Below are 27,429 nucleotides of genomic sequence, written 5' to 3' on the forward strand. Positions count from 1 at the left end.
GGGAGGAGGGAGAGAGAGATGAGGAGGTGGATAAGGAGGAGGGAAAGAGAGAAGAGGGGAGGGAGAAGGAAAGAGAGAGAGAAGAGGAGGTGGGGAATGAGGAGGGAAGGGGGGAGGAGAGATGGAAGAGGCCGAGAAGAGGATGAGGGTGGCGGAGGAGGGGGGCAGAAGCGAGGAGGAGAGGAGGGGGCCTCTAACACAAGTGCGTAAGCAAATGACAGGCGCTGACTTGACTAAGGGACTGGGGGCGACCCCGCAGAGAAAGATAATATTAGCAGATACATTTGGCTGGGTAATTGTGGCTTCGTTGCTCGGCTGCCCCGCGGATGGGAACAGTAGTGGAGCATGTAGTGAAAGAGGCGACCACTGAGGACAGAGAAGACACTGTTAATAGAGAGCGGTACTGGGAAGACTGAGTACCACTCCATACAGTAGAGAGCCTTGACTCATTTAGTCCCTAATTAAGTGGCTCAATGAGTTGGGGTAGGGCAGTGGCAAGGATGTGGGTTCACTTCCTGCATGGTAATCATGAGACATTTTGTATTTAAACAACCCTAACACATACAGTAGGAAACTTATACACTAACCCTCAGTATGGCACTGGGCTGCCCAACGATGCCAGCGTAAACTTCAGCACCTGTCTACGTGTCAGTTAGTGTGGAAAACCCCTCACCGATGACAGCCTTAAGGACATGGCATTAGGTCTGCCAGGACAAAGTGTGTGTGTGTGTTTGCGAGTGACAGAGAGAGAGAGATACAGACAGCAGAAATACAGTCAAGGAAGACAGCCTTGTAAGTGGGCAGATATCCCCATGATCTAACAAAACTGCTGAAGTCAGCGCTTCAGTCAGTAACACTGCATAGGCTTCTGTGACAAATGGTATCTAGACCAACTGAGGCCCAGGACCCTGTTACTTCCTTTATCACTGTTATTTTCCCCAGCTGAACCCCCTGACCTTTAAAGGGGTGTCTTTTAATTACTATACATGTAGAGCAGGACTGTAAAACTCAGTCCTTTTCTAACGGAAACAAAGCAGTCACAAAACAGAACCCTGTGACATCTCAACATTTCATCCCTTTGTGTTCCTTTTGCCAAGGCTAACAAGGCTAGTCACTGCCAGGCATGCGTCTTTGTGAAACTGAATCAGGCCCCGTATCGGGAACATGTGAGCTTTGTGGGGAAGGGGGAGGGAGGGGGATCGTTTGATTGCAACACTCCCTTCCACCGACCCCTGCAGCTCTGGACACAGTAGTGGGCGGTGGGGCGTTCCACGAGGGCCACCATCAGGGTCGTGTTGTCATACCGCTACCAAAACAGTTCATGGAGATTAGCTCACCCCCATCCTCCCTCCTTTTTCACAACCCCCCGTACACCCCTCCCACCCTGCCAAAAGCTCCAACCATGGCAGGTAGAGAGACATTGGTAGGAGGGGGATAAAGCGAATGGGCAGAAAGCTAGACGAGGCACTCACCCCCTCACTCACACAAGCACACAAACAAACACCCCATGTTTTTTGAGGACACTGAGTAATGTCAAACTTGGGTATAAGCCCTGAAATGACACATACTCTAGACGTTTCATGAACAACACAGCAAAACTAAATCAGAGTAAAAACTATTTGTGTCCAATGAATTCCTTTAAACTCGAACATGCTACTAAATTACATACTATTTATAACCCACCCTAACCAAAAAGACTGAGTGACTTAGTTTGACTCACCACTAGGTTCCCGATCACCATGACGAGCATGAAGACCAGGATGCAGAGAGGTTGCCCGGCCACCTCCATACAATCCCACATCGTCTCGATCCACTCGCCGCATAGCACCCGGAACACGATGAGGAACGAGTGGAAGAAGTCCTTCATGTGCCAGCGCGGCAGCGTACAGTCCTTGGAGATCTTACACACGCAGTCCTGGTAGTTCTTGCCGAACAGCTGCATGCCCACCACGGCAAAGATGAAGACTATGATGGCTAGGACCAGGGTCAGGTTTCCCAGGGCGCCCACCGAGTTGCCGATGATCTTGATGAGTGTGTTGAGGGTGGGCCACGACTTGGCCAACTTGAACACCCTCAGCTGTGGTAGGGGAGATAGTGAGACCAGCTGTTTGTTAGTTGTCTGAGAAATGAATTTAGAAATTAATGTTAACTAGAAGTTGAATCAAGAGATTTAAAGACAAATTATATTTTCTTTATCCTATTCTCATGTTCGAGTTTAAACTTTTATTAAAATGTTCATTAGTCACATTTCACTTTTTTGTGCAATTTTTAACCTCCCCCCTTTTCGTGATTACAATCTTGTCTCATCGCTGCAACTCCCCAACGGGCTCTGGAGAGGCAAAGGTCAAGTGCTGCGAAACATGACCAGCCAAACCGCTCTTCTTAACACATGCTTGCATAACCCGGACGACAGCTGCACCAATGTGTCGGAGGAAACACAATTCAACTGATGACCAAAGTCAGCCTGCAGGCACCCGGCCCGCCACAAGGAGTCACTAGAGCACGATGAGCCAAGTAAAGCCCCCCCGGCCAAACCCTCCCCTAACCCGGACAACGCTGGGCCAATTTTGCGCTGCCCTATGGGACTCCCGGTCACTGCCAGTAATGACCAAACCCCAGGCTGTAGTGACACCACAACACTGCGATGCAGTGCCTTAGACCGCTGCACCACTCGGGAGGCCCACATTTCACATTTCTAAATAAAGAAGTGGCTACTGACTACAATTCAAATCATTCTGTCAATGGGATATGGTAGTAAAAAGGGGTTACATAGCTCAGGCTGGTTTAGTAACTGTTGAGAAGGACTTGCCAATGGTCTCACAGTTAGGGGGACTTACAGTTCGCATACATGTAAGGTACCATTGGGTGAGAGACCTAACCAGTCACACTGTCAAACAGTGCAGGCTTTAACACATCCATTCCAGACAACCATCATCTACAAACACACAGAGATACAGACAGCACACAAAGACACAGATAGGCCAGAGGGGCGACATGTTAAATGGTTAAATACCAGTCTGAAGGACCGGAGAACGGACAGTCCCTCCACGTCAGACAGGCCCAGCTCCATGAGGCTGAGGCACACGATGATGCTGTCAAAGATGTTCCAACCTTGTTGGAAATAGTAGTATGGATCTAGAGCGATGATCTTTAAGACCATCTCAGCGGTGAAGATCCCGGAGAATACCTAGGAAACACAGACACACACAGACACAAACAGAGAGGGAGAGCTTAGCCTGGGGGTAGGAAACTTCAGAGCAGGTTAGAGTCAGAATCAGGCCTCCCTTGCACATGAAGCACTGCAGTAGAACACTGGTGGCTGTCGCTTTGCCTGGTTGTCTCCCAATCTACTGATCTTATCCATCTGGAACCATCTGGAACCATCTGGAAGTCAGGGCTGCACTTGAAGGACTAATGGGAGCTGATGAGAAATATTTTTAAATAAGATCTAAAGTTTTGCCCAAAACCATCCTCCTAGATTTTTAGATTTTTTTTGCCAATGCCTACCCATACAAGCACAGCAGCTCTACCTGCATCGTTGACAAGCGCACTGCACTCGACAAAAGGTCATTTACGCTTGAGCCGACATCCGCAGCGTTTAGTGTGAATGTGATCTCAGCGAACGTCAGGGAAATTACCAGTACAATGCACCTTTGATTAAATCCCTGTCTTGCTGTTTTCTTCCTTGGAGCGTCTGGAACTGCGACATCAAACTCCACAGTTAATACAACGTCAATAATAAAACTGAGACCTCAGACTGGGAGCTTTCCTGTATATTGAATTAAGACTCCCAGCCTTTACTGCACACAGTGAGCTGGCTCCTGTGTCCACCTAATCTCCTTAAGGGGAAATCTGCTTATGATATCAGTTTTCAGATGCTGTTTTAGGAGCATCCTCATCTCTTTCATGTTAGCCACCATCATTTTTTTTCTTCCTTTGGCTGGACTGCTATGGAGATAGGTATTGCCTCTTGCTCTGTGTTTGTGTTGTAAAAGCTAAAGCAGCTGACAGGTCTGCAGTATAGGTGTGTGTGTGTGTACATGTATTTGTGCTTTGCTTCTGTGATCTCTGTGTGTTTTCGTCTTGCAGCTCTCTGCTAGTTGTTCCTTGCAGACGTGCTCCTCGATGTGACACCGAGTACGTGACACACGGGCGGAAGGCGAGGGTGGAGGGGGTAGCGGGTGGACAAGGTGAAATCGTCATAGGGCGCGTCTGGGTAGCCTTGAAAGGATCTGATCTGGAGTCTGTTAAGACTAGTAGGTCATGTCCACACACAAACACAAACTCACACACACACAGTGAGTGGCTTAGTGAGCAGTTTGGTGTGATTACAGCTGGGATATTGACTGGCACTGAAGCCCCCACTTTCAGTCGCCTGGAGAGGCCCAATGTGTGTGTGTGTGTGTGTGTGTGTGCACGCGCCTGCCTACCTGCTTTTGTGTGTGTTTGTGTGTGTGTGTGTGTGTGTGTGTGTGTGTGTGTGTGTGTGTGTGTGTGTGTGTGTGTGTGTGTGTGTGTGTGTGTGTGTGTGTGTGTGTGTGTGTGTGTGTGTGTGTGTGTGTGTGTGTGTGTGTGTGTGTGTGTGTGTGTGTGTATCCATTCTCATTTACATGGGGCTCATTAAGCTCGGTACACAGCTCGTTATCAATGACGAGGTACTTCACAATCATACTGTTATTACGCTGTCAGGACCCGAGGATGAGACAGGGCGTTTATTATGATTGGGCGGAGGAGTATCCTGCGAGCGATGAGGCTGCGGCTGCATCTCACAGAGATCATTGCCAACATTGAGCCAGGAAGACGTCTAACACGACATGGCATCGCCCCACAAAAGGACATGACATGGACATGTAGCCTACTATATGAATTGATTGAGTTTGTGGATCACACTTTATTCTGATAGTCCCATATAGATGATCTACAGATGGCCATATAATCAACAAATGACTGTATATGTTGATAAACAACTGCTTGCTAAAGTTACGGTTTGGATTAGGGTTAGAATAAGGGTTAGGTTTAGGTTTGGATTATGGTTAGGGTAAGGGTTAGGATTAAGTTTAGTTGATAGTTCATTGAAATTTTGTTGACACTTATTGAACATCTACTGACCATGTACAAACCATCTACAAACCATCTACTTGGGACTATCCAAATAAAGCGTTATCAGTTTGTGTACTGCATTGTGCTGTACTGTATTGGTTTGGGGCAGATATGGTGCAGGAGACAATAACTTAATGTCTTTAGGATGAAGTTGATGTCGCCTAGTGTGATGCTCAAATTAATGTCAGTTAATAATAACGGTTTGCTTGGGTGAATGACTTTCCACTACTGGAAATGCGCACACCAGAAATGTATTGAAAAATTAATTGACTTTGTTGCAATGTTATTAAAACACATTTTCATCAAGTCTGTACTTCAAATTAGCATCTCTGTAATTCGAACACAGATAATGAGTATTAACTTTTTCTTTTTTTTTTACCTTTATTTAACAAGGCAAGTCAGTTAACTTATTTGCAATAACAGTCTACCAAAAGGCAAAAGGCCTCCTGCGGGGACGGGGGCTGAGATTTAAAATACAAATAAAATAAATAAAGATATAGGACAAAACACACATCACGACAGGAGAGACAACACAACACTATATAAAGAGAGACATCACAACACTGCATAAAGAGAGACCTAAGACAACAACATAGCATGGCAGCAACACATGACAACACAGCATGGTAGCAACACAACATGACAACAACATGGTAGCAACACAATATGGCAGCAACACATGACAACACAGCATGGTAGCAACACAACATGACAACAACATGGTAGCAACACAATATGGCAACAGCACAACATGGTAGCAGCACAAAACATGGTACAAACATTATTTGGCACAGACAACAGCACGAAGGGCAAGAAGGTAGAGACAATACATTACGCAAAGCAGCCACAACTGTCAGTAGGAGTGTCCATGATTGAGTCTTTGAATTAAGAGATTGAGATAAAACTGTCCAGTTTGAGTGTTTGTTGCAGCTCGTTCCAGTCGCTAGCTGCAGCGAACTGAAAAGACGAGCGACCCAGGGATGTGTGTGCTTTGGGGACCTTTAACAGAATGTGACTGGCAGAACGGGTGTTGTATGTGGAGGATGAGGGCTGCAGTAGATATCTCAGATAGGGGGGAGTGAGGCCTAAGAGGGTTTTATAAATAATCATTAACCAGTGGGTCTTGCGACGGGTATACAGAGTAGGCCACGGCACTAACACTGTTTGATCAACTAACCTCATATGTTCATTCAAATATTATTTGGGCATTTTATCAAAACAAGTCTGCACAACAATGTTTTCAACTCAGATATTTGATACATATGACTACATTATACATATTAATTTATACAGTAATTATTATTCAACATGTCCTCATCTGGGATTTGAAGTCACAACCTTTTTGTTCATGGCATTCTGATCTTCCTGCTACTGTATGCCACCATGTCTGTGTCAATTATCAGTTAATCTCACTATTCTCTCATTATTTATTTGATTAACTTATTTCAGACATGTTGGGGTTTTCTGTATAGTTGTCTAATGTTGGTGGGGCATATTAACCTGTTTAAATGTTACTCCTTAATCACGACATGACAAAAAAAGATGCTATCTAGAACCTGAAAGGGTTCTTCGGCTGTCCCCATAGGAGAACCCGTTGAAGAACACTTTTTGGTTCCAGGTAGAACACGTTTGGTTCCAGGTAGAACCCTTTCCCCTGAGAGTTCTACATGGAACCCAAAAGGGTTCTACTTGCAACCAAAAAGGGTTCTACCTGTAAGCCAAACGGGTTGGGGACAGCCTATGGGGACAGCCGAATAGCCCTTTAGGAAACCTTTTCTTCTAGGAGTGGGACAAATACAATAATTTTACTTGAGTGTACTTTTAACAGAACCTGATATTTACTTTGAAGTGCAAAGTCTAGCAATACAGGTGAAATCAGTCATTGACACAGACATGGTGGCGTTGCAGGAAGATCAGTATGCTGTGAAGCAAGAGATTGTGAGTTCAAATCCCAGGTGAGGACATGTTGAACATGCCAGCGGAATCTTGTGTGTCAAATATGTTAGTTGAAACTATTGTATGTCACTAGTTCCACAGCCTTATTTAGTGAAAATGCCCAAATAATAATTTATAGTTGAATTAACATATGAGACAAGTGGAACAAAAACATAATTTTAAGCTGACTGAATTTTGCAAGTTTGGGAAAAGCTTTAATCGAAAAGTTGAGTACATTTTTTTTTTTAAAGCAGTGGAACCAGTTACTTAATAATAATTAGTTTAAACAACTACAATGTTTTATAGTGAAGGTTGTGTCACAAATGGCACCCTATTCCCTCCATAGTGCACTACTTTTGACCAGGGACAATAGGACTGGTCAAAAGTAGTGCACTATATTGGGAGTAGAGTGTCATTTGGGACACAACCCAAAGGCATGAAGGGTAATTATTTCTGTCAGGCCAAAGCAGCAGTAATGAGTAAGTGTTTAGGATGCCCAGGCAGACATGGTAATTGAATAATACAGACGTGTTGGTCTGAGCATGTCACGGCATCGTGACCACACAATTCATATCTCCTGTGATAAGAGTAAAGCTGGAATCGTTAATTGGTGGAACTGCCACGTCCGTTTGGGACATTACAAAAACAAAGAAATTACTGCAAATCAACGAACACAGTTTTTTTGGACATCATTTACAGTGGTGATCCGTCATTCAGGGCAGATGGGACAGAGGGGTTGGTAATATTCTCTAGTTGCGTCGTGATTGGCTCAGTGTTTTGTCACTCTAGGGGACACTACGTCACTGCCAAATCTAAGGGTAGAGCTAAAAAATACAAGCCCCTTAGGTGCTGCCATAGAGTTACATTAGAAGTGCCCATCCAAGAAGGCTCAAGGTCATTGGCCACAGATAAAATTATGTCAATGAATAGAAATTATAGACAAAACGTATCGGTGCTCATCGGCCATTGGACATAAACATTACACAACAAGTTGGAAATTGCAAATTCAACAATCAGTGGTTTTGAAGGAATCAGTGGCTAACTGCAACCATTGCAAAGCAACCACTAACGTTAGCCTGCTATTCAGTGGAGTGGGTGTGTGGTCCAAGTCTGGGTTTAAGGGTCTCTTTTCCAAGCTTAAAGGGATAAACATTCAACATTGGCCCTGCTGTCAATCTAGTATGACTTCTGCCGCGCTCAAAACAACTGGAAACTCGGAACTGGGAAATCTGACTTCAGTGAGTTCAAGACAACTGGGAACTCAGAAAAAAAATTACTCTGACTGGGAAAATACGTCTTGATCGGTCATCCAACTCAGAATTACAAGTCTGGAACTCGGGCCCCAGTTGCCTTGAAAGCACCATAAATCCAGAGAATGACAGACTTTGATGACAAAGTTTAATGGCACAATTTGCCCACAAAGGACCGTAGCACCACCTTCCTGTTCAAGTGAGCACAGCACAACAAGGTGAGTCCAAAAATGTCTTGTAGGCTGCTGCATAAATGAGATGATATTTATACTGTAGCTAAGACTAATACTAAGTGTATGTTGTGTAGTAAGCTGTTAGTAGCCCATGTGCCTCACCCTAATAATTTGGTCCCTTTCCCCCTCTTCATTTCACTTACTGTTCTAACTTGGTGGTGCACATGTGGCCTATGGCCTGTTTTAGAGAAAGGGCATCATCAAATACAGTAAGAGCATTCATTGTCTGCTTATATGCCCCCTTTATTTATCCTATGGTTCTGACTTGGTGTACAGGGAGAATACTGTAAGAACGGCCCATGTTCTGAATTCTGTCGCTGTACATTTCAAATGTGCTGAACAAATAGTTATATTGACTACGTCCGTCCTAGCTCATTGTCTTAATCAAAATTACAGATTGCCTCTTATCCAGTTGTCGTCCCCTTATGCCATAGTTTGTACATCTCAATTGTCAGTAGAAACCACATTTGTTTAAGCAAGTCAGACATATCAGCTATGTTTTTATAAAAGGCAGTAAATAAAGCTGAATGAACTGTTTTGCTGCCAGACAAGGCTCCACTGATAGCCAGGTGTAGCAGTGGTAAGGTGTTGGGACTGCTGTTTGTGGGCACCATTATAGTGCAGTTAATGTATTGTTTAGTGTTGTGTTGTGTAGTGGCTTTGCTGGCATGCATCTAAAAAAATATATATTGCAGTACCTTGATGTACATTTACTGCACCTTTTTTTTGCACACATTACTGTCCTCTGTTTCTCCCTCCATAACATCAACAACACAATAACAATAACAGTAACAAAAACAGCAAGGCACTGTTTTCTCCAATGTGGATTGGATCTTTAGGAAAGTGTGCAGGTTGTGTGTGAAGACAACCCTCTTCAGGGTAAGAGCTGAGACAAGCAACTTTATACTGAATAGGTCAAGTGAAGCACTGAAATGGCACCCTATTCCCTAGAGCAGAAGTGCTCTACTGTAGACCAAGCTCTGGCAAAAAAAACGTACACTATATAGGGAATAGGGTGCTCTGAGGCGGCAGGTAGCTTAGTGGCTAAGAGAGTTGGGCCAGTAACCGAAAGGTTGCTGGTTCAAATCCCCAAGCCGATTAGGTGAAAAATCTGTTGATTTGCCCTTGAGCAAGGCACTTGACCCCAAATGCACCTGTAAGTCACTCTGGATACGAGCTGGAATAAGAGGATGCCATTTCAGATGCAACCATTCTGTTTTGTGCGGAAAACCTAATACAAAAATATGTTTCTGTGTTGTGAGCGTGTTGAATATCCCACAACGTTGAACAAAATGTGCTTGGTTTCCAGGCTAAATGGGAATATTAGAATGATATATTCAATCAGATTAACCTACTAAAAGACTGAAAGGACACACATCTGTGTGTTGCCTATCTGAAAAAGCCTATCTGCTGAATCCTTACTGAAAAAACACATGAATGTCACATGATCACATGTTTTTAATCATGTGATTTTCCACGTGAAATGATGTGTTTTTTCTGTAAGAGATTATTAATCTAACCGCTGCCTCAGACAACCTGTCTGTCACTCTCCCACCCCAAACAACTCACTGTCTTCTCACAGAGATACAGATGTACGGTTCTGAAAAGAACATCATGCCAGCGACCAACACACTCATGTGTCTATCTAACAGCCCGGAGGTGTTGTCCATACGTCTGCCCAGCTGTGTCTGTGTGACTGAGGGGTAGCTGAAGGGCACAGGAGGACAGCTGGATGGGTATTGCTGTGTAAACTAGGGCCTGTGCTGTGCTGACTGTGGCTGTGGTAGTAATAACAGAGAGTCCTGGCTCAGCATATATGAAGATATACACGCATGCATACATAAACACACACACACACATGTATACAGACACACACACACACACACGTGTGTATACAGAGACACACGTGTGTATACAGAGACACACACACACACAGAGAGCAGAGTGAGGCTCATGCGAGCAGAAGGGCGGTGGGCGTGGGCTCAACGGGGAGGGGGGCTGAGAGGAGATGTCATGTGACAAGCACTCTCTGGGAAGCACGTCAACAAGGTTTCGCTCCCACGGTCAACACAATCCACGGGACTACGCACGCCCAACTGGCCTCGGGTGAACAGTCCACACATAACGCATACAAACACACACACATACGTGTGCAGATGGAAACATTTCCACGCGCAAATTCACACGCATGCACAACCACGCACGAACACACACACACACGTATGCACACACAAACACACACACATACACATTTGGGTTTGGCAGGATTGAGGGGAAAGAAACCTCTTTGTTACAAGGAGATTCCTCCCGCCATAACGGTAACATCAAAAGGTTGAATAATGAAACAATATTTCTGTAGTCCAAGCGGTTGGAGTGGTCCGTGGGCACTTATAGAACAATTATGTCAGATCAGTTGTGTTTTGGGATCCCATGAAGGACAGTGTAATAACATAACTGTATGTCTAAATGTGTATTTTTCCCAGTGATCAGATTCACATCCAAATGTTGGCAAACTGATATGATTAAATATGAATTTGTGAGAAGATATAATGTGATGTTAGCCTTCTAAATGAGAGAATTGTTTTTCATGTGAAGTCTTAACCAAGTCAGTGACCACATCCACGTGAGCACAGACATTATGTCGGCGTCATGGAACACCCCTTTCCCAGAGTGCATAAAACCCACTTCTGACAAAATGTACATTAGACCAAGCAGGCGGACGGTGTTGAACCAGACGTCACGAATGGTTAGACTCCACCAGACCAGCTACGTGCAGCGCCAGCTGTACACGTTGAAATGGTTAAGAAAACTACACTTTCACAGTTTGCAGCTGTATATGCAAAATAGTCTAGGAAACTCGCCCGAAGAAGATAAAGAAGAACAATTTCCTCTCACCAGTATAGATACCTCTAAAGTATCTATTTTAACGAACTGAGCCCGAGAACCACCGGCTGGTACTTTGAAAAGATCCATTCTAAAAGAACATTCCCCTATCCAACCACCATTGGTACGTCTGCAAGACCCGTTCTAACAGACACAACCAGAGACTTTCTGTCGAATTACTCCCCAGACGGACCGGCGATTCCAATAGAGACAACAAAGGCATGCAATCGAAAATATATACAGTGGCTTGCGAAAGTATTCACCCCCTTGGCATTGTTCCTATTTTGTTGCCTTACAACCTGGAATTAAAATAGATTTTTTGAGGGTTTTTATCATGTGATTTACACAACAACACTTTGAAGATGCAAAAAAAATTCTCTTGTGAAACAAACAAGAAATAAGACAAAAAAACAGAAAACTTGAGATTGCATAACTATTAACCCCCCCCCCAAAATCAATACTTTGTAGAGCCACCTTTCTCAGCAATTACAGCTGCAAGTCTCTTGGGGTATGTCTCTATAAGCTTGGCACATCTAGCCACTGAGATTTTTGCCCATTCTTCAAGGCAAAACTGCTCCAGCTCCTTCAAGTTGGATGGGTTCCGCTGGTGTACAGCAATCTTTAAGTCATACCACATATTCTTAATTGGATTGATGTCTGGGCTTTGACTAGGCCATTCCAAGACATTTAAATGTTTCCCCTTAAACCACTCGAGAGTTGCTTTAGCAGTATGCTTAGGGTCATTGTCCTGCTGGAAGGTGAACCTCCATCCCAGTCTCAAATCTCTGGAAGACTGAAACAGATTTCCCTCAAGGATTTCCCTGTATTTAGCGCCATCCATAATTTCTTCAATTCTGACCAGTTTCCCAGTCCCTGCCGATGAAAAACATCTCCACAGCATGATAATGCCACCATCATGCTTCACATGTGGGGATGGTATATTCTCGGGGTGATGAGAGGTTTTGGGTTTGCGCCAGACATAGTGTTTACCTTGATCGCCAAAATGCTCAATTTTAGTCTCATCTGACCAGAGTACATTCTTCCATATGTTTGGGGAGTCTCCCACATGCCTTTTGGTGAACACCAAACTTGTTTGCTTATTTTTTTCTTTAAGCAATGGCTTTCTCTGCCCACTCTTCAATAAAGCCCAGCTCTGTGGAGTGTACGGCTTAAAGTGGTCCTATGGACAGATATTCCAATCTCCGCTGTGGAGCTTTGCATCTCCTTCCGGGTTATCTTTGGCCTCTTTGTTGCCTCTCTGATTAATGCCCTCCTTGCCTGGTCCTTGAGTTTTGGTGGGCGGCCCTCTTGGCAGGTTTGTTGTGGTGCCATATTCTTTCAATTTTTTAATAATGGATTTAATGTTGCTCCATGGGATGTTCAAGGTTTCTGATATTTTTTTATAACCCAACCCTGATCTGTACTTCTTTGTCCCTGACCTGTTTGGAGAGCTCCTTGGTCTTCATGGTGCCACTGGCTTGGTGGTGCCTCTTGTTTAATGGTGTTGCAGACGCTGGGGGCCTTTCAGAACAGGTATATATATACTGAGATCATGTGACACTTAGATTGCACACAGGTGGACTTTATGTAACTAATTATGTGACTTCTGAAGGTGATTGGTTGCCCCAGATCTTATTTAGGGGCTTCATAGTAAAGGGGGTGAATACATTTGCACCCACCACTTTTTCGTTTTAAATTTTTTAGAATTTTTTGAAACAAGTGATTATTTTTATTTCACTTCACCAATCTGGACTATTTTGTGTATGTCTATTACATGAAATCCAAATAAAAATCCGTTTAAATTACAGGTTGTAATGCAATAAAATAGGAAAAATGCCAAGGAGGATTGTAACGACCTGGGTGTCGGGGAGGTGCGAAGTCAGACGCAGGAACAGCAGAGCTTCAATATGTTGAGTCTTTAATACCCAACTGGCAAACGAAATGTCCAACACGGACGTACTGGGTGTCACACAACGGTCCAACGACACGATAAACAAACCCAGTCCACAATAATAATCTCCACTCCCGAAATCCAAAAAGCTACAATGTAACAATCCCGCACAAAGAAGCGTACGGGCTGGCTGACTAATAAAGCCACACTAATAAACAATTAACTAAACACAGGTGATACAAATCAACACATAAGGAGGGGGAGGAAAAAGAGTCAGTGGCAGCTAGTAGGCCGGTGACGACGACCGCCGAGCGCCACCCGAACGGGAAGGAGAGCCTGCCTCGGTTGAAGTCGTGACAAGGATGAATACTTTTGCAAAGCACTGTGCATTGCAAATAATTTTTCGAATGAGCGGCCGTTCATGTGCAAAGTATTAGCATTTCAATGAGCACAGTTATCAGCTGTTTGTACGATAGTGAAGTCCTTTGTCTTTTCTCCTGCTCTTTCTTACATGCCCCTCCCTTTTTCGTTTTGTGTAACAAGCCATCATATCGGGTTTAGTCCACTCGGGACTTTTAATTGCATTATGTAGTACTCAATGTGTAAGCTATTCTGTTTGTGTGTTTATGTAATTCTGTGTGATTATTTAGTTAGTAAATAAATAATTAAGCCAATTTTTGTATTGCATATTCATCATTTATGCTAGGGTTCGTGCAGATATCCATATTGCGACATTCAGAATGAGGCTGATAGAAGATCAAATGAATTGATGACCAAAATGTCAGAGATATTTATATCTGTAGAGTTAATTCGGAAACGGTAACTCCTTAAACAAACTTTTTCCATGGTGCCCCAAGATTGCTGATGAGTTAATTGTTACATGAGTAATTTAATCATCGTAATAATTAAACATACTGTAGTTAATCGATTTGATAAAGCAATCGTCATCACAATAATGATAGCCAAAAACACGACACAAGCATGCACATAACACTTAGAGAGAGAGCCAATATCTCTCCACTATAATAGGGATGAGAGAAAAATCCTCCTCAAACAAATCTCCACGTACAGAGACAAAAAATATTTTAATGTGTGATGCTGCATCTAGCAAACTGGCAGTTATCCAATACAGTCACCACTCCACGACAGTTCAGACTCTCTATGTCTCCAACACAGTCACCACCCCACAACAGTTCAGACTCTCTATGTATCCAACACAGTCACCACCCCACAACAGTTCAGACTCTCTATGTATCCAACACAGTCACCACCCCACGACAGTTCAGACTCTCTATGTATACAACACAGTCACCACTCCACGACAGTTCAGACTCTCTATGTATCCAACACAGTCACCACTCCACGACAGTTCAGACTCTCTATGTCTCCAACACAGTCACCACCCCACGACAGTTCAGACTCTCTATGTAACCAACACGGTCACCACTCCACGACAGTTCAGACTCTCTATGTATCCAACACAGTCACCACTCCACGACAGTTCAGACTCTCTATGTATCCAACACAGTCACCACCCCACGACAGTTCAGACTCTCTATGTAACCAACACAGTCACCACTCCACGACAGTTCAGACTCTCTATGTATCCAACACAGTCACCACTTCAAGACAGTTCAGACTCTCTATGTATCCAACACAGTCACCACCCCACGACAGTTCAGACTCTCTATGTATCCAACACAGTCACCACTCCACGACAGTTCAGACTCTCTATGTATCCAACACAGTCACCACTCCACGACAGTTCAGACTCTCTATGTATCCAACACAGTCACCACTTCAAGACAGTTCAGACTCTCTATGTATCCAACACAGTCACCACTCCACGACAGTTCAGACTCTCTATGTATCCAACACAGTCACCACCCCACGACAGTTCAGACTCTCTATGTATCCAACACATTCACCACCCCACGACAGTTCAGACTCTCTATGTATCCAACACAGTCACCACCCCACGACAGTTCAGACTCTCTATGTCTCCAACACAGTCACCACCCCACGACAGTTCAGACTCTCTATGTCTCCAACACAGTCACCACCCCACGACAGTTCAGACTCTCTATGTAACCAACACAGTCACCACTCCACGACAGTTCAGACTCTCTATGTATTCAACACAGTCACCACCCCACGACAGTTCAGACTCTCTATGTATCCAACACAGTCACCACTCCACGACAGTTCAGACTCTCTATGTAACCAACACAGTCACCACTCCACGACAGTTCAGACTCTCTATGTATCCAACACAGTCACCACTTCAAGACAGTTCAGACTCTCTATGTATCCAACACAGTCACCACTCCACGACAGTTCAGACTCTCTATGTAACCAACACAGTCACCACCCCACGACAGTTCAGACTCTCTATGTATCCAACACAGTCACCACTGCACAACAGTTCAGACTCTCTATGTAACCAACACAGTCACCACCCCACGACAGTTCAGACTCTCTATGTCTCCAACACAGTCACCACTCCACAACAGTTCAGACCCCTCTATGTAACCAACAAAGTCACCACTTCACGACAGTTCAGACTCTCTATGTATCCAACACAGTCACCACCTCAAGACAGTTCAGACTTTTGTCACCAAGGCGATAATGACTTGCTGAAAGATGGAAAAGACCAGAGAGGGATGTCATAACATATACAGTTGAAATCGGAAGTCTACATACACTTAGGTTGAAGTCATTAAAACTCGTTTTTCAAACACTTCTTTCAAACATTTGTTGTTAACAAACTGTAGTTTTGGCAAGTCGGTTATGACATCTACTTTGTGCATGACACAAGTCAATTTTCCAACAATTGTTTACAGACAGATTATTTCACTTATAATTCACTGTATCACAATTCCAGTGGGTCAGAAGTGTACATACACTAAGTTGACTGTGCCTTTAAACAGCTTGGAAAATTCCAGAAAATGATGTCATGGCTTTAGAAGCTTCTGATAGGCTAATTGACATAAATTGAGTCAATTGGAGGTGTACTTGTGGAATTATTTCAAGGCCTACCTTCAAACTCAGTGCCTCTTTGCTTGACATCATGGGAAAATCAAAAGAAATTAGCCAAGACTGATTTGTAGACCTCCAAAATTGTAGACTTCCACAAGTCTGGTTCATCCTTGGGAGCAATTTCCAAACGCCTGAAGGTACCATGTTCATCTGTACAAACAATAGTATGCAAGTATAAACACCATGGGACCCCGCAGCCGTCATACCGCTCAGGAAGGAGACAGGTTCTGTCTCCTAGAGACGAACGTACTTTGGTGTGAAAAGTGCAAATCAATCCCAGAACAACAGCAAAGGACCTTGTGAAGATGCTGGAGGAAACAGGTACAAAAGTATCTATATCCACAGTAAAACGAGTCCTATATCGACATAACCTGAAAGGCCGCTCAGCAAGGAAGAAGACACTGCTCCAAAACTGCCATAAAAAAGCCAGACAACGGTTTGCAACTGCACATGGGGACAAAGATCATACTTCTTGGAGAAATGTCCTCTGGTCTGATGAAATAAAAATAGAACTGTTTTGCCATAATGACCATCATTATGTTTGGAGGAAAAAGGGGGACGCTTGCAAGCCAAAGAACACCATCCTAACTGTGAAGCACGGGGGTGGCAGCATCATGTTGTGGGGGTGCTTTGCTGCAGGAGGGACTGGTGCACTTCACAAAATAGAGGACATCATGAGGAGGGAAAATGATGTGGATATATTGAAGCAACATCTCAAGACATCAGTCAGGAAGTTAAAGCTTGGTCGCAAATGGGTCTTCCAAATGGACAATGACCCCAAGCAACTTCCAAAGTTGTGGCAAAATGGCTTCAGGACAAGTTATTGGAGTGGCCATCACAAAGCCCTGACCTCAACAAGAGCAAGGAGGCCAAAGAGGCCTACAAACCTGACTCAGTTACACCAGCTCTGTCAGGAGGAATGGGCCAAAATTCACCCAACTTATTGTGGGAAGCTTATGGGAGGCTACCCGAAATGTTTGACCCAAGTTAAACAATTTAAAGGCAATGCTACCAAATGCTAATTGAGTGTATGTAAACTTCTGACCCACTGGGAAAGTGATGAGAGAAATAAAAGCTGAAATAAATAATTCTCTCTACTATTATTCTGACATTTCACATTCTTAAAATAAAGTGTTGATCCTAACTGACCTAAAACAGGGAATTTTTACTAGGATTAAATGTCAGTAATTGTGAAAAACTGAGTTTCAATGTATTTGGCCAAGGTATATGTAAACTTCCGACTTCAACTGTATCTGCTGTGGACACACATGCACATACATACATACACACACACACACCAGCCAGATTGTCCACTGTAGCACACAGTGGCCAGCCAAGTGGAAGAAAAACTCTATTGATTTTGACACCGTTGGCCTGAAATGACTTCCTTGTTGGACCACTCCTGGTACAACACAACCAATTACATAACACCAACAATACCATGGGTGTGTCCCAAATGGCACCCTATTACCTATATAGTGCTGGACTTCAGACCAGGGCCCTTACCCAGCACTATAGAGAACCAGCATATATCATACAAACACACATAACTGGTACCAGTGAATTGTAATTAATGGAAACACCATATTGACTTCATAATGTGATTGTAAACTCATTGTTGTGAATGATGTCTGTTGATGTGTGATTAACAGGTCGTTTTATGGTTATTATCCCAATGGAACCTTAGCCCCTACGCCCTATGGAGGTTTGATACTGTGAAAATCAGTGAGCCAATCAGTCAGCCAATCAGATGCTACTAACATACTACTTGTACCTAACTATTCATCTCAGGTCTCCACAAGTGCATAAGGGGTAGAGGCTTGGGATCCATTTAGGTTTGGACAATATGTGTGTGACAATATGTGACAATATCCAATCAAGTCAAATCAAACTTTATTTGTCACATGCGCTGAATACAACAGGTGTAGACCGTACCGTGAAATGCTGAATACAACAGCTATAGACCTTACCGTGAAATGCTTACTGACAAGCCCTTAACAATGCAGTTCAAGAAATAGAGTTAAGAAAATATTTCCTAAATAAATATATATATTTTTTTAAATCTAAAATTAACACAAGAAATAACAATAACGAGGCTATGTACAAGGGGTACCGGTACTGAGTCAGTGTGCGGGAGTACAGGTTAGTCGAGGTCATTTTTGTAAAGTGACTATGCATAGATAATAAACAGTGAGTAGCAGCAATGTAAATAGTCCGGACGGCCATTTGATTAATTGTTCAGTAGTCTCTGTTAAGGAGCCTTTTGGTTCTAGACTTGGCGCTCCGCTACCGCTTGCCGTGCGGTAGAACAGAGAGAACAGTCTATGACTTGGGTGACTGGAGTCTTTGACAAATCTTTGGGCCTTCCTCTGACACCGACTAGTATATAGGTCCTGGATGTCAGGAAGCTCGGCCCCAGTGATATACTGGGCCCTACACACTACCCTCTGAAGCGCCTTACAGTCAGATGCCGAGCAGTTGCCATACCAGGCGGTGATGCACCCGGTCAGCATGCTCTCGATGGTGCAGTTGTAGAACTTTTTGAGGATCTGGGGACCCATGCCAAATCTTTTTAGTCTCCTGAGGGGGAAAAGTGTTGTCGTGCCCTCTTCACAGCTATCTTGGTGTGTTTGGACCATGATAGTTCTGACCTCCTCCCTATAGGCTGTCTCATCGTGGTCGGTGTTCAGGCCTACCACTCGTCAGCAAACTTAACAATGGTGTTGGAGTTGTGCTTGGCCAGCAGTTGTGGGTGAATAGGGAGTACTGGAGGGGAATAAGCACGCACCCCAGATGTGTTGTTGACAGATGTGTTGTTGCCTACCCTTACCACCTGGGGGCGGTCCGTCAGGAAATCCAGGATCCGGTTGCAGAGGGAGTGTTTAGTCCCAGGGTCCTTATCTTTGTGATGAGCTTTGTGGGTACTATGGTGTTGAATGCTGAGCTGTCATCAATGAACAGAATTCTCTCATAGGTGTTCCTTTTGTCCAGGTGGGGAAGGGCAGCGTGGAGTGCGATTGAGATTGCGTAATCTGTGGATCTGTTGGGGCGGTATGCAAATTATAGTGAGTCTAGTGTTTCCGGCATGATGGTGTTGATGTGAGCCATGACCAGCCTTTCAAAGCACTTCATGGCTACAGATGTGAGTGCTACGGGTGGTAGTCATTTAGGCAGGTTACCAAGGCATTCTTGGGAACTATGGTGGTCTGCTTGAAACATGTAGGTATTAAAGACTCGGTCAGGGAGAGGTTGAAAATGTCAGTGAAGACACTTGCCAGTTGGTCCACGCATGCTTTGAGTGCATGTCCTTGTAATCTGTCTGTGAATATGAATGTTGACCTGTTTAAAGGTCTTGCTCACATCGGCTATGGAGAGCGTGATCACACAGTTGTCTGGAACAGCTTGTGCTCTCATGCATGCTTCAGTGTTGCTTGCCTCGAAGCAAGCATAAAAGGCATTTTGTTTGTCTGGTAGGCTCGTGTCACTGGGCAGCTCGCGGCTGGGTTTCCCTTTGTAGTTCTTAATAGTTTCAAGCCCTGCCACATGCAACGAGCATCAGAGCCGGTGTAGTAGGATTCAATCTTAGCTCTGTATTGACGCTTTGCCTGTTTGATGGTTAATCTGAGGGCATAGCGGGATTTCTTATAAGCGTAGGGATTAGTGTCCTGCTCCTTGAAAGCTGCAGCTTTGGGCTTTCTCTCAGTGCGGATGTTGTCTGTAATCCATTGTTTCTGGTTGGGATATGTACGTACAGTCACTGTGGGGACGACGTTGTCGAATCACTTATTGATGAAGCCGGTCACTGAGGTGGTATACTCCTCAATGGCATTGGATGAATCCCGGAACATATTCCAGTCTGTGCTAGCAAAACAGCCCTGTAGCGTAGCATCCGCATCATCGGACCACTTCCGTATTAAGTGTTAGTCACTGGTACTTCCTGCTTTAGTTTTTGCTTGTAAGCCGGAATCAGTAGGATAGAAATATGGACAGATTTCCCAATTGGAGGACGAGGGAGAGCTTTGTATGCGTCTCTGTGTGTGGAGTAAAGGTGGTCTAGAGTTGTTTTTCCTCTGGTTGCACATGTGACATGCTGGTAGAAATGAGGTAAAACAGATTTAAGTTTGCCTGCATTAAAGTCCCCACTAGGAGCACTGCTTTTTGATGAGCATTTTCTTGGTTGCTTATGGCCTTACACAGCTCGTTGAGTGCGGTCTTAGTGCCAGCATCTGTTTGTGGTGGTAAATTGACGGCTACAAATAATAAAGATGAGAACTCTCTTGGTAAATAATGTGGTTTACAGCTTATCATGAGGTATTCTACCTCAGGCGAGCAATACCTCGAGACTGCTTTAATATTAGACATCGCGCACCAGCAGTTATTGACAATAGACAGACACCCCCGCCCCTTGTCTTACCAGACGTAGCTACTCTGTCCTGCCTAAACATGGAGAAGCCAGCCAGCTCCATATTATCAGTGTTGTCATTTAGCCCCGTCTAGGTGAAACATAACATATTACTGTTTTTAATGTCGAGTTGGTAGTATAGTCTTATTCGTAGATCGTACAATTTGTTTTCCAATGATTGCACGTTGGCCAGTAATACAGAGGGTAATGGTGGTGTATCTACTCGTCGGCAAATTCTTACAAGGCACCCCGCCCTCCTCCCCCTATATATCTCCGGCTTTTCTTCACACTGATGACGGTGATTTGGGCCTTGTCTCAACAAAGCAGTATATCCATCGCGTCGGACTCATTAAAGAAAAAATCTTTGTCCAGTTCGAGGTGAGTAATCGCAGTTCTGATGTCCAGATGCTCTTTTTGGTCATAAGAGACAGTAGCAACAACATTATGTACAAAATGAGTTACAAATAATGCGAAAAAATAAAGAAAATAGCACATTTGGTTAGGACAATAGTGGAGCCAAGAGTTTTTTTTCTCTGAGTAACTGACCTGACTAGGGTAAACCTCTAGACCAGGGGTGTCAAACTCAATCCATGGAGGGCCGAGTGTCTGCGGGTTTTTGTTTCTTCCTTTCAATTAAGACCTAGACAACCAGGGGAGGGGAGTTCCTTACTAATTAGTGACCTTAATTCATCAATCAAGTACAAGGGTGGACCGAAAACCCGTAGACACTCGGCCCTCCATGGAATGAGTTTGACGCGTGTGCTCTAGACCCTAAACTCCAACAAAAATGGTGGGTAAAAATGTACACAAAAATGTTTCTCCAAGTTTCCTTTGTGCCCTCTCCTCTCCACTTACCAGGTTGCCTATGGACAGCATGCCGTTGAATTCGTCAGTCATGGGGTAGTGCTCCATGGCCATGAACAGGGTGTTGAGCACGATGCAGATGGTAATGGCTAGGTCCAGGAAGGGATCCATCACCATCACCTTGACCAGCACCTTCAACCGAAGCCAACGTGGACTGCTTTCCCAGATCAGGTACTTGTGGGCAAACTCATACCAGCAGGGGTGGCACTTCTGACGCGACTCCTCCAGTTCTGGGGGGGGGGGGGGGAGGAAAGAGTACATTTTCTTCAGGGAAGTTATCAGAGTATGCCGGCCCGTGCACATTTTAGGACACCGTCAGCCTCAAACCTCATAGAGCGGTAAACAGAAGATAAAAGGAGCTCCTGGGCTCACACAATTTGTCCCTCAATGAGGCAGTGGGGCGAACAGCAGAGGACAGAGGCCCTTACCCTCCAAGGCGTCGGTGAGGTAGCTGGCGGCGCTCAGAGCTCGGTCCCTGCGTGCGTGCTCTTCTCTGGATACCTGGCAAGGGAGCAGCATGTTGCTCAGCTCTGTGCTGGAGTTAGGCCTCTGGAGGAGAAAGAACAGTTGATATATATATTGATGAGGGGAGGCGGCCATATTGGTAAGGAGAGGCAGCCATATTGGTGAGGTGAGGAATCCATATTGGACAATATAGGCAGCCATATTGGTCAGGAAAGGTGGCCAATTTGGTGAAGAGAGGCATATTTAGATTATTAAATGCAGTCAAATTTAATGTAATTATCTGCTAGTGATTAGGAAATGACTGGGCCATAAGTCAGGGTTACAGCTTCAATATGTACTTTATCTCACATTGATTTCACAGACAGGTCTTTCAATTTATGTCGGGTCAATGGCAGAGGCATGATTCAGGACAGAGGCAGGTTGGTGACATTTATCTAAGACACACACACAGACACACACACAGACACACAACACAGACACACACACACACAGACACACACACACAAACACACACAACACAGACACACACACACACAGAGAAACATACACACACATACAAACAACACACACATATCATCCCTAGTGCCATGTGATATCCCTATACCTAGTATTAGTAGTGTTCACTACACTTCAGATTGATACATTATTACACCGGGATTTCAAATATGGATGTCAAACATTGTAAATGAGATTGAAATGTAGTTATTTATTTTGCTGAGGGAGGATTAAGGGAGGATCTATTGTAATTTTCATCCAAGCATCTTACATCTTTCTTATTCTGCAGAATAACAGCAGTCCACCTCTTACCGCAAATATAACAAGATACACATTTCCTTGCAGCTGAATGTGTGAATGACAGGGGTTATATTGAGTCCAATCAAAGCCTTCCCGACACAAATCAGACTCCCTCTATGATTACATAGCATCTCATTGCTGTCCCAGGTAGTCAGGCTGGCAGGCATGCGTGACGCACATCCCCAGTCTCAGGGCTCACATAAAACCACCCACTCACTGTTTGGCAAGTAGGGAATCCACCACCGGATCATTCACCATCTCTCCCTGGTGAAAGGAGAGCAGCAGGCCCCTCCACCAAAACTGCCACAAATGCTCGTTTAGCATGTCTCTACTGTGGGTTGCCATGGTTGCATTTTCAAGACAACTGGGCGTCTGTGCAGCACACAAGCACAATACAGTATATCATATGTGTATACTGTATTCTATTCAAGGTTCGTGCAATATAACTACTGCCATACACACCTTTCTATTCATATGCTGTTCATAACGTCTATACACACCATTATATAGATATATATTTATGTTCCGGACTCTGACATTCCTCGTTCTGATATTTATTCATTTCTTTATTTGTATTTTTGGGATTTGTGTGTATTGTTTTGTATTGTTAGGTATGACTGCACTGCTTGAGCTAGAAACATAAGCATTTCACTTCACCTGCGATAACATTCTTTAAAATATATGTGTACGCAATCAAAACAATTTTACTTTATTTGACGCACGCACGCACGCACGCACGCACGCACGCACACACGCACGCACGCACGCACACACGCACACACACACACACACACACACACACACACACACACACACACACACACACACACACACACACACACACACACACACACACACACACACACACACACACACACACACACACACACACACACACACACACACACACACACACAGAGATCTGTATTAGCAGACTTAAGAGCTTCCTGGTGTAAAAGCAACACAGAGGTTTATTATTACTGTATTGTCCTCCAGAGGACAATAACTCTGGTTATTAGTTCCTCCAGGATTTTGGTGTGATTTTTTGCGGTATTTGCAATTCAAATATTTTTTTTTGCTGTGGTAAATCTGACATTTTGCATGGCAATATGCGATGATTTTGTCCAATTTGTCAAAAACACAAGCCACATGTTAACATGTGGCTTGATTGAACTCTATTATGTGGTAAAGGTGCTGTGATTGGTTGAAATCGCAAGCCCTCTTTTCTAGTGCGGTGATCGGTCAGTTTTATGACATAATATTGTGATGATTTGACTGTTTTATGTGGTAATAGTGAGGTGATTGGTTAAGTTTGCAAGACCAATATGCAGGAAATGTTGATTATGCTAAAGAAAATGGTGGTCAATCTCAAAATGATCAATGAACTGTGCTTGTTCTTTTGTTTGGGGTAGATAGAAATGATTGGTAGTCAAATTCCTTTGAAATAGAATCTTTTGATTTGATTTGTATCTTTCTTTTCATCATTTGTTTATAGTGCATTCGGAAAGTATTCAGACCCCTTGACATTCTCCACATTTGGTACGTTTTTAAATGTCCTCAGCAATCTACATACAATACCCCATCATGACAAAGCAAAAACAGGTTTTTAGAAATTTTTGCAGATTTATTACAAATAAAAAACATCCTTATGTACATAAGTATTCAGCCCCTTTGCTATGAGACTCGAAAATGAGCTCAGGTGGATCCTGTTTCCATTGATCATACTCGAGATGCTTCTACAACTTGATTGGAGTCCACCTGTGGTAAATTCAATTGATTGGACATGATTTGGAAAGAAACACACCTGTCTATATAATGTCCCACAGTCTACAGTGAATGTCAGAGCAAAAACCAAGACATGAGGTCGAAGGAATTGTCCGTAAAGCTCCGAAACAGGATTTTGTCGAGGCACAGATCTGGGGAAGGGTACCAAAACATTTCTGCAGCATTGAAGATCCCCAAGAACACAGTGGCCTCCATCATTCTTAAATGGAATACGTTTGGAATCACTAAGACTCTTCCTAGAGCTGGCCGACCAGCCAAACTGAGCAATCGGGGGAGAAAGGCCTTGGTCAGGGAGGTGACCAAGAACCCGATGGTCACTCTGACAGAGCTCTAGAGTTCCTCTGTGGAGATGGGGGAACCTTCCAGAAGGACAACCATCTCTCCAGCACTCCATCAATTAGGCCTTTATGGTAGAGTGGCCAGACGGAAGCAACTACACAGAAAAGGGCACATGACAGCCCGCTTGGAGTTTGCCAAAAGGCACCTTAAGACTATCAGACCATGAGAAAGAAGATTCTCTGGTCTGATGAAACCAAGATTGAACTCTTTGACCTGAATACCAAGCGTCACGTCTGGAGGAAACCTGGCACCATCCCTACTGTGAATCACGTGGTGGCAGCATCATACTGTGGGGATGTTTTTCAGCAGCAGGGACTGGGAGACGAGTCAGGATCGAGGGAAAGATGAACAGAGCAAAGTACAGAGAGATCCTTGATGAAAATCTGCTCCAGAGCACTCAGGACCTCAGACTGGGGCGCCGGTTTACCTTCCAACAGGATAACGACCCTGAGTACACAGCCAAGACAACGCAGGAGGGGTTTCGGGACAAGTCTCTGAATGTCCTTGAGTGGCCCAACCAGAGTCCGGACTTGAACCCGGTTGAACATCTCTGGAGAGACCTGAAAATAGCTGTGCAGCAACACTCCCCATCCAACTTGACAGAGCTTGAGAGCATCTGCAGAGAAGAATGGGAGAAACTCCACAAATACAGGTGTGCCAAGCTTGTAGCGTCATACCCAAGAAGACTCGATGCTGTAATCGCTGCCAAAGGTTTTTCAACAAAGTACTGAGTAAACAGTCTGAATACTTGCGTAAATGTGAAATTTCAGGTTTATATTTTTAATACATTTGCAAACATTTTCTAAAAACCTGTTTTTGCTTTGTCGTTATGGGGTTTTGTTTGCAGATTGATGAGGAAAAAAACGATTTAATACATTTTTGAATAAGGCTGTAACGTAACAAAATGTGGAAAAAGTCAAGGGGTCGGGAATACTTTCCAAACGCACTGTACATGATACCTGGTCTGGCAATAGACAGGCAGATAGGTAGGTCACCTAAGGGGGACCTAGGCAGGGAAGAAACACAGCCAGCCAGTAAATCTCATTGACCCAGGAGACCCTGTTTTATCTGGCTCTGCAGTGTGTGTGTGTGTGTGTGTGTGTGTGTGTGTGTGTGTGTGTGTGTGTGTGTGTGTGTGTGTGTGTGTGTGTGTGTGTGTGTGTGTGTGTGTGTGTGTGTGTGTGTGTGTGTGTGTGTGTGTGTGTGTGTGTGTGTGTGTGTGTGTGTATGAGAGAGAGAGAGAATGAATAAGAGATATCAAAAAGGATCAGTAATAGAGATAGGGTCAGTGGAGTGCACCAACACCCATGCTGGTCTGACACCAGTCTGTTCTGAGAGCAGTCTGTTCTGATATCAATCTGTTCTGAGAGCAGTCTGTTCTGAGAGCAGTCTGTTCTGATATCAATCTGTTCTGAGAGCAGTCTGTTCTGATATCAATCTGTTCTGAGAGCAGTCTGTTCTGAGAGCAGTCTGTTCTGATATCAATCTGTTCTGAGAGCAGTCTGTTCTGAGAGCAGTCTGTTCTGATATCAATCTGTTCTGAGAGCAGTCTGTTCTGAGAGCAGTCTGTTCTGATATCAATCTGTTCTGAGAGCAGTCTGTTCTGAGAGCAGTCTGTTCTGATATCAATCTGTTCTGAGAGCAGTCTGTTCTGATATCAATCTGTTCTGAGAGCAGTCTGTTCTGATATCAATCTGTTCTGAGAGCAGTCTGTTCTGAGAGCAGTCTGTTCTGATATCAATCTGTTCTGATATCAATCTGTTCTGAGAGAAGTCTGTTCTGAGAGCAGTCTGGAGAGAGGAGCATAATGTTCTTTATTTGTGCCCCCACACACACACACACTCGCACTCTCTGAAGAGCCAGATAAAACAAGAGGGTCTCCTGGGTCAATGAGATTTACTGGCCAAATCCCCTGGCTGTGGCTGGCTGTCCTGTGTGTGGTCTTGCTGTTCCCAGCCTGGGTCCCCCTGTTAGGTAACCTACCTATCTGACTGTCTCCTGCCAGACCACACAAATGAATACAGATGAGGGAAAAATAGATTTGAACCTGTAATTTATTGTATGACTCACTGTTATTTCCTTAAAAAACATGCCTCATTGTAAGAAATTGCAGGAAGTCAATCCATAAAATTTTGAATTGTGACAAATTGTTGCTGCTCTGGAGTTAGAAGATGCGATGTTATGGGTTACTCTGAATAATACCCATGGATGAATAACTCTTAACCATTTGAGTCTAAGCCATGTTTAAGCCGGGGGTCATTTTGCTATTTGATTTTGAATTTTAAGACCCTTGAAATATAAACAAAAATAATTTGATCAAAAAATGTATTTCCGCCTTACTGCTATTAGCCCATAAAAACGAATTGAATAACATATTCACTACATGGAACAGATAGTCCCCCCCAAAAAAATCTAAAGGAAGTTTGTTCTGAAGTGTCTATCTTATAT

At 44.0% G+C, this 27,429-nt stretch overlaps 1 protein-coding gene across 3 annotated transcripts in view; it reads right to left on the minus strand.

The window, feature by feature from the left end:
• The window catches only part of LOC139583372 (sodium channel protein type 3 subunit alpha-like), a 199,313-nt gene that overhangs the window by 70,196 nt on the left and 101,688 nt on the right, over positions 1–27,429 (minus strand). For all 3 annotated transcript variants that reach the window (XM_071414376.1, XM_071414375.1, XM_071414374.1), the window contains 4 exons: positions 22,026–22,146; positions 21,589–21,827; positions 3,014–3,187; positions 1,721–2,077 (listed from right to left, as the gene is read on the minus strand). In XM_071414376.1, coding sequence (XP_071270477.1) covers positions 1,721–2,077; positions 3,014–3,187; positions 21,589–21,827; positions 22,026–22,146 — 891 coding nt within the window. The remainder of the gene's footprint in view (positions 1–1,720; positions 2,078–3,013; positions 3,188–21,588; positions 21,828–22,025; positions 22,147–27,429) is intronic.

Source organism: Salvelinus alpinus, chromosome 8 (genome assembly GCF_045679555.1).
Source record: "Salvelinus alpinus chromosome 8, SLU_Salpinus.1, whole genome shotgun sequence".
Taxonomy (NCBI): Eukaryota; Metazoa; Chordata; class Actinopteri; order Salmoniformes; family Salmonidae; genus Salvelinus; species Salvelinus alpinus.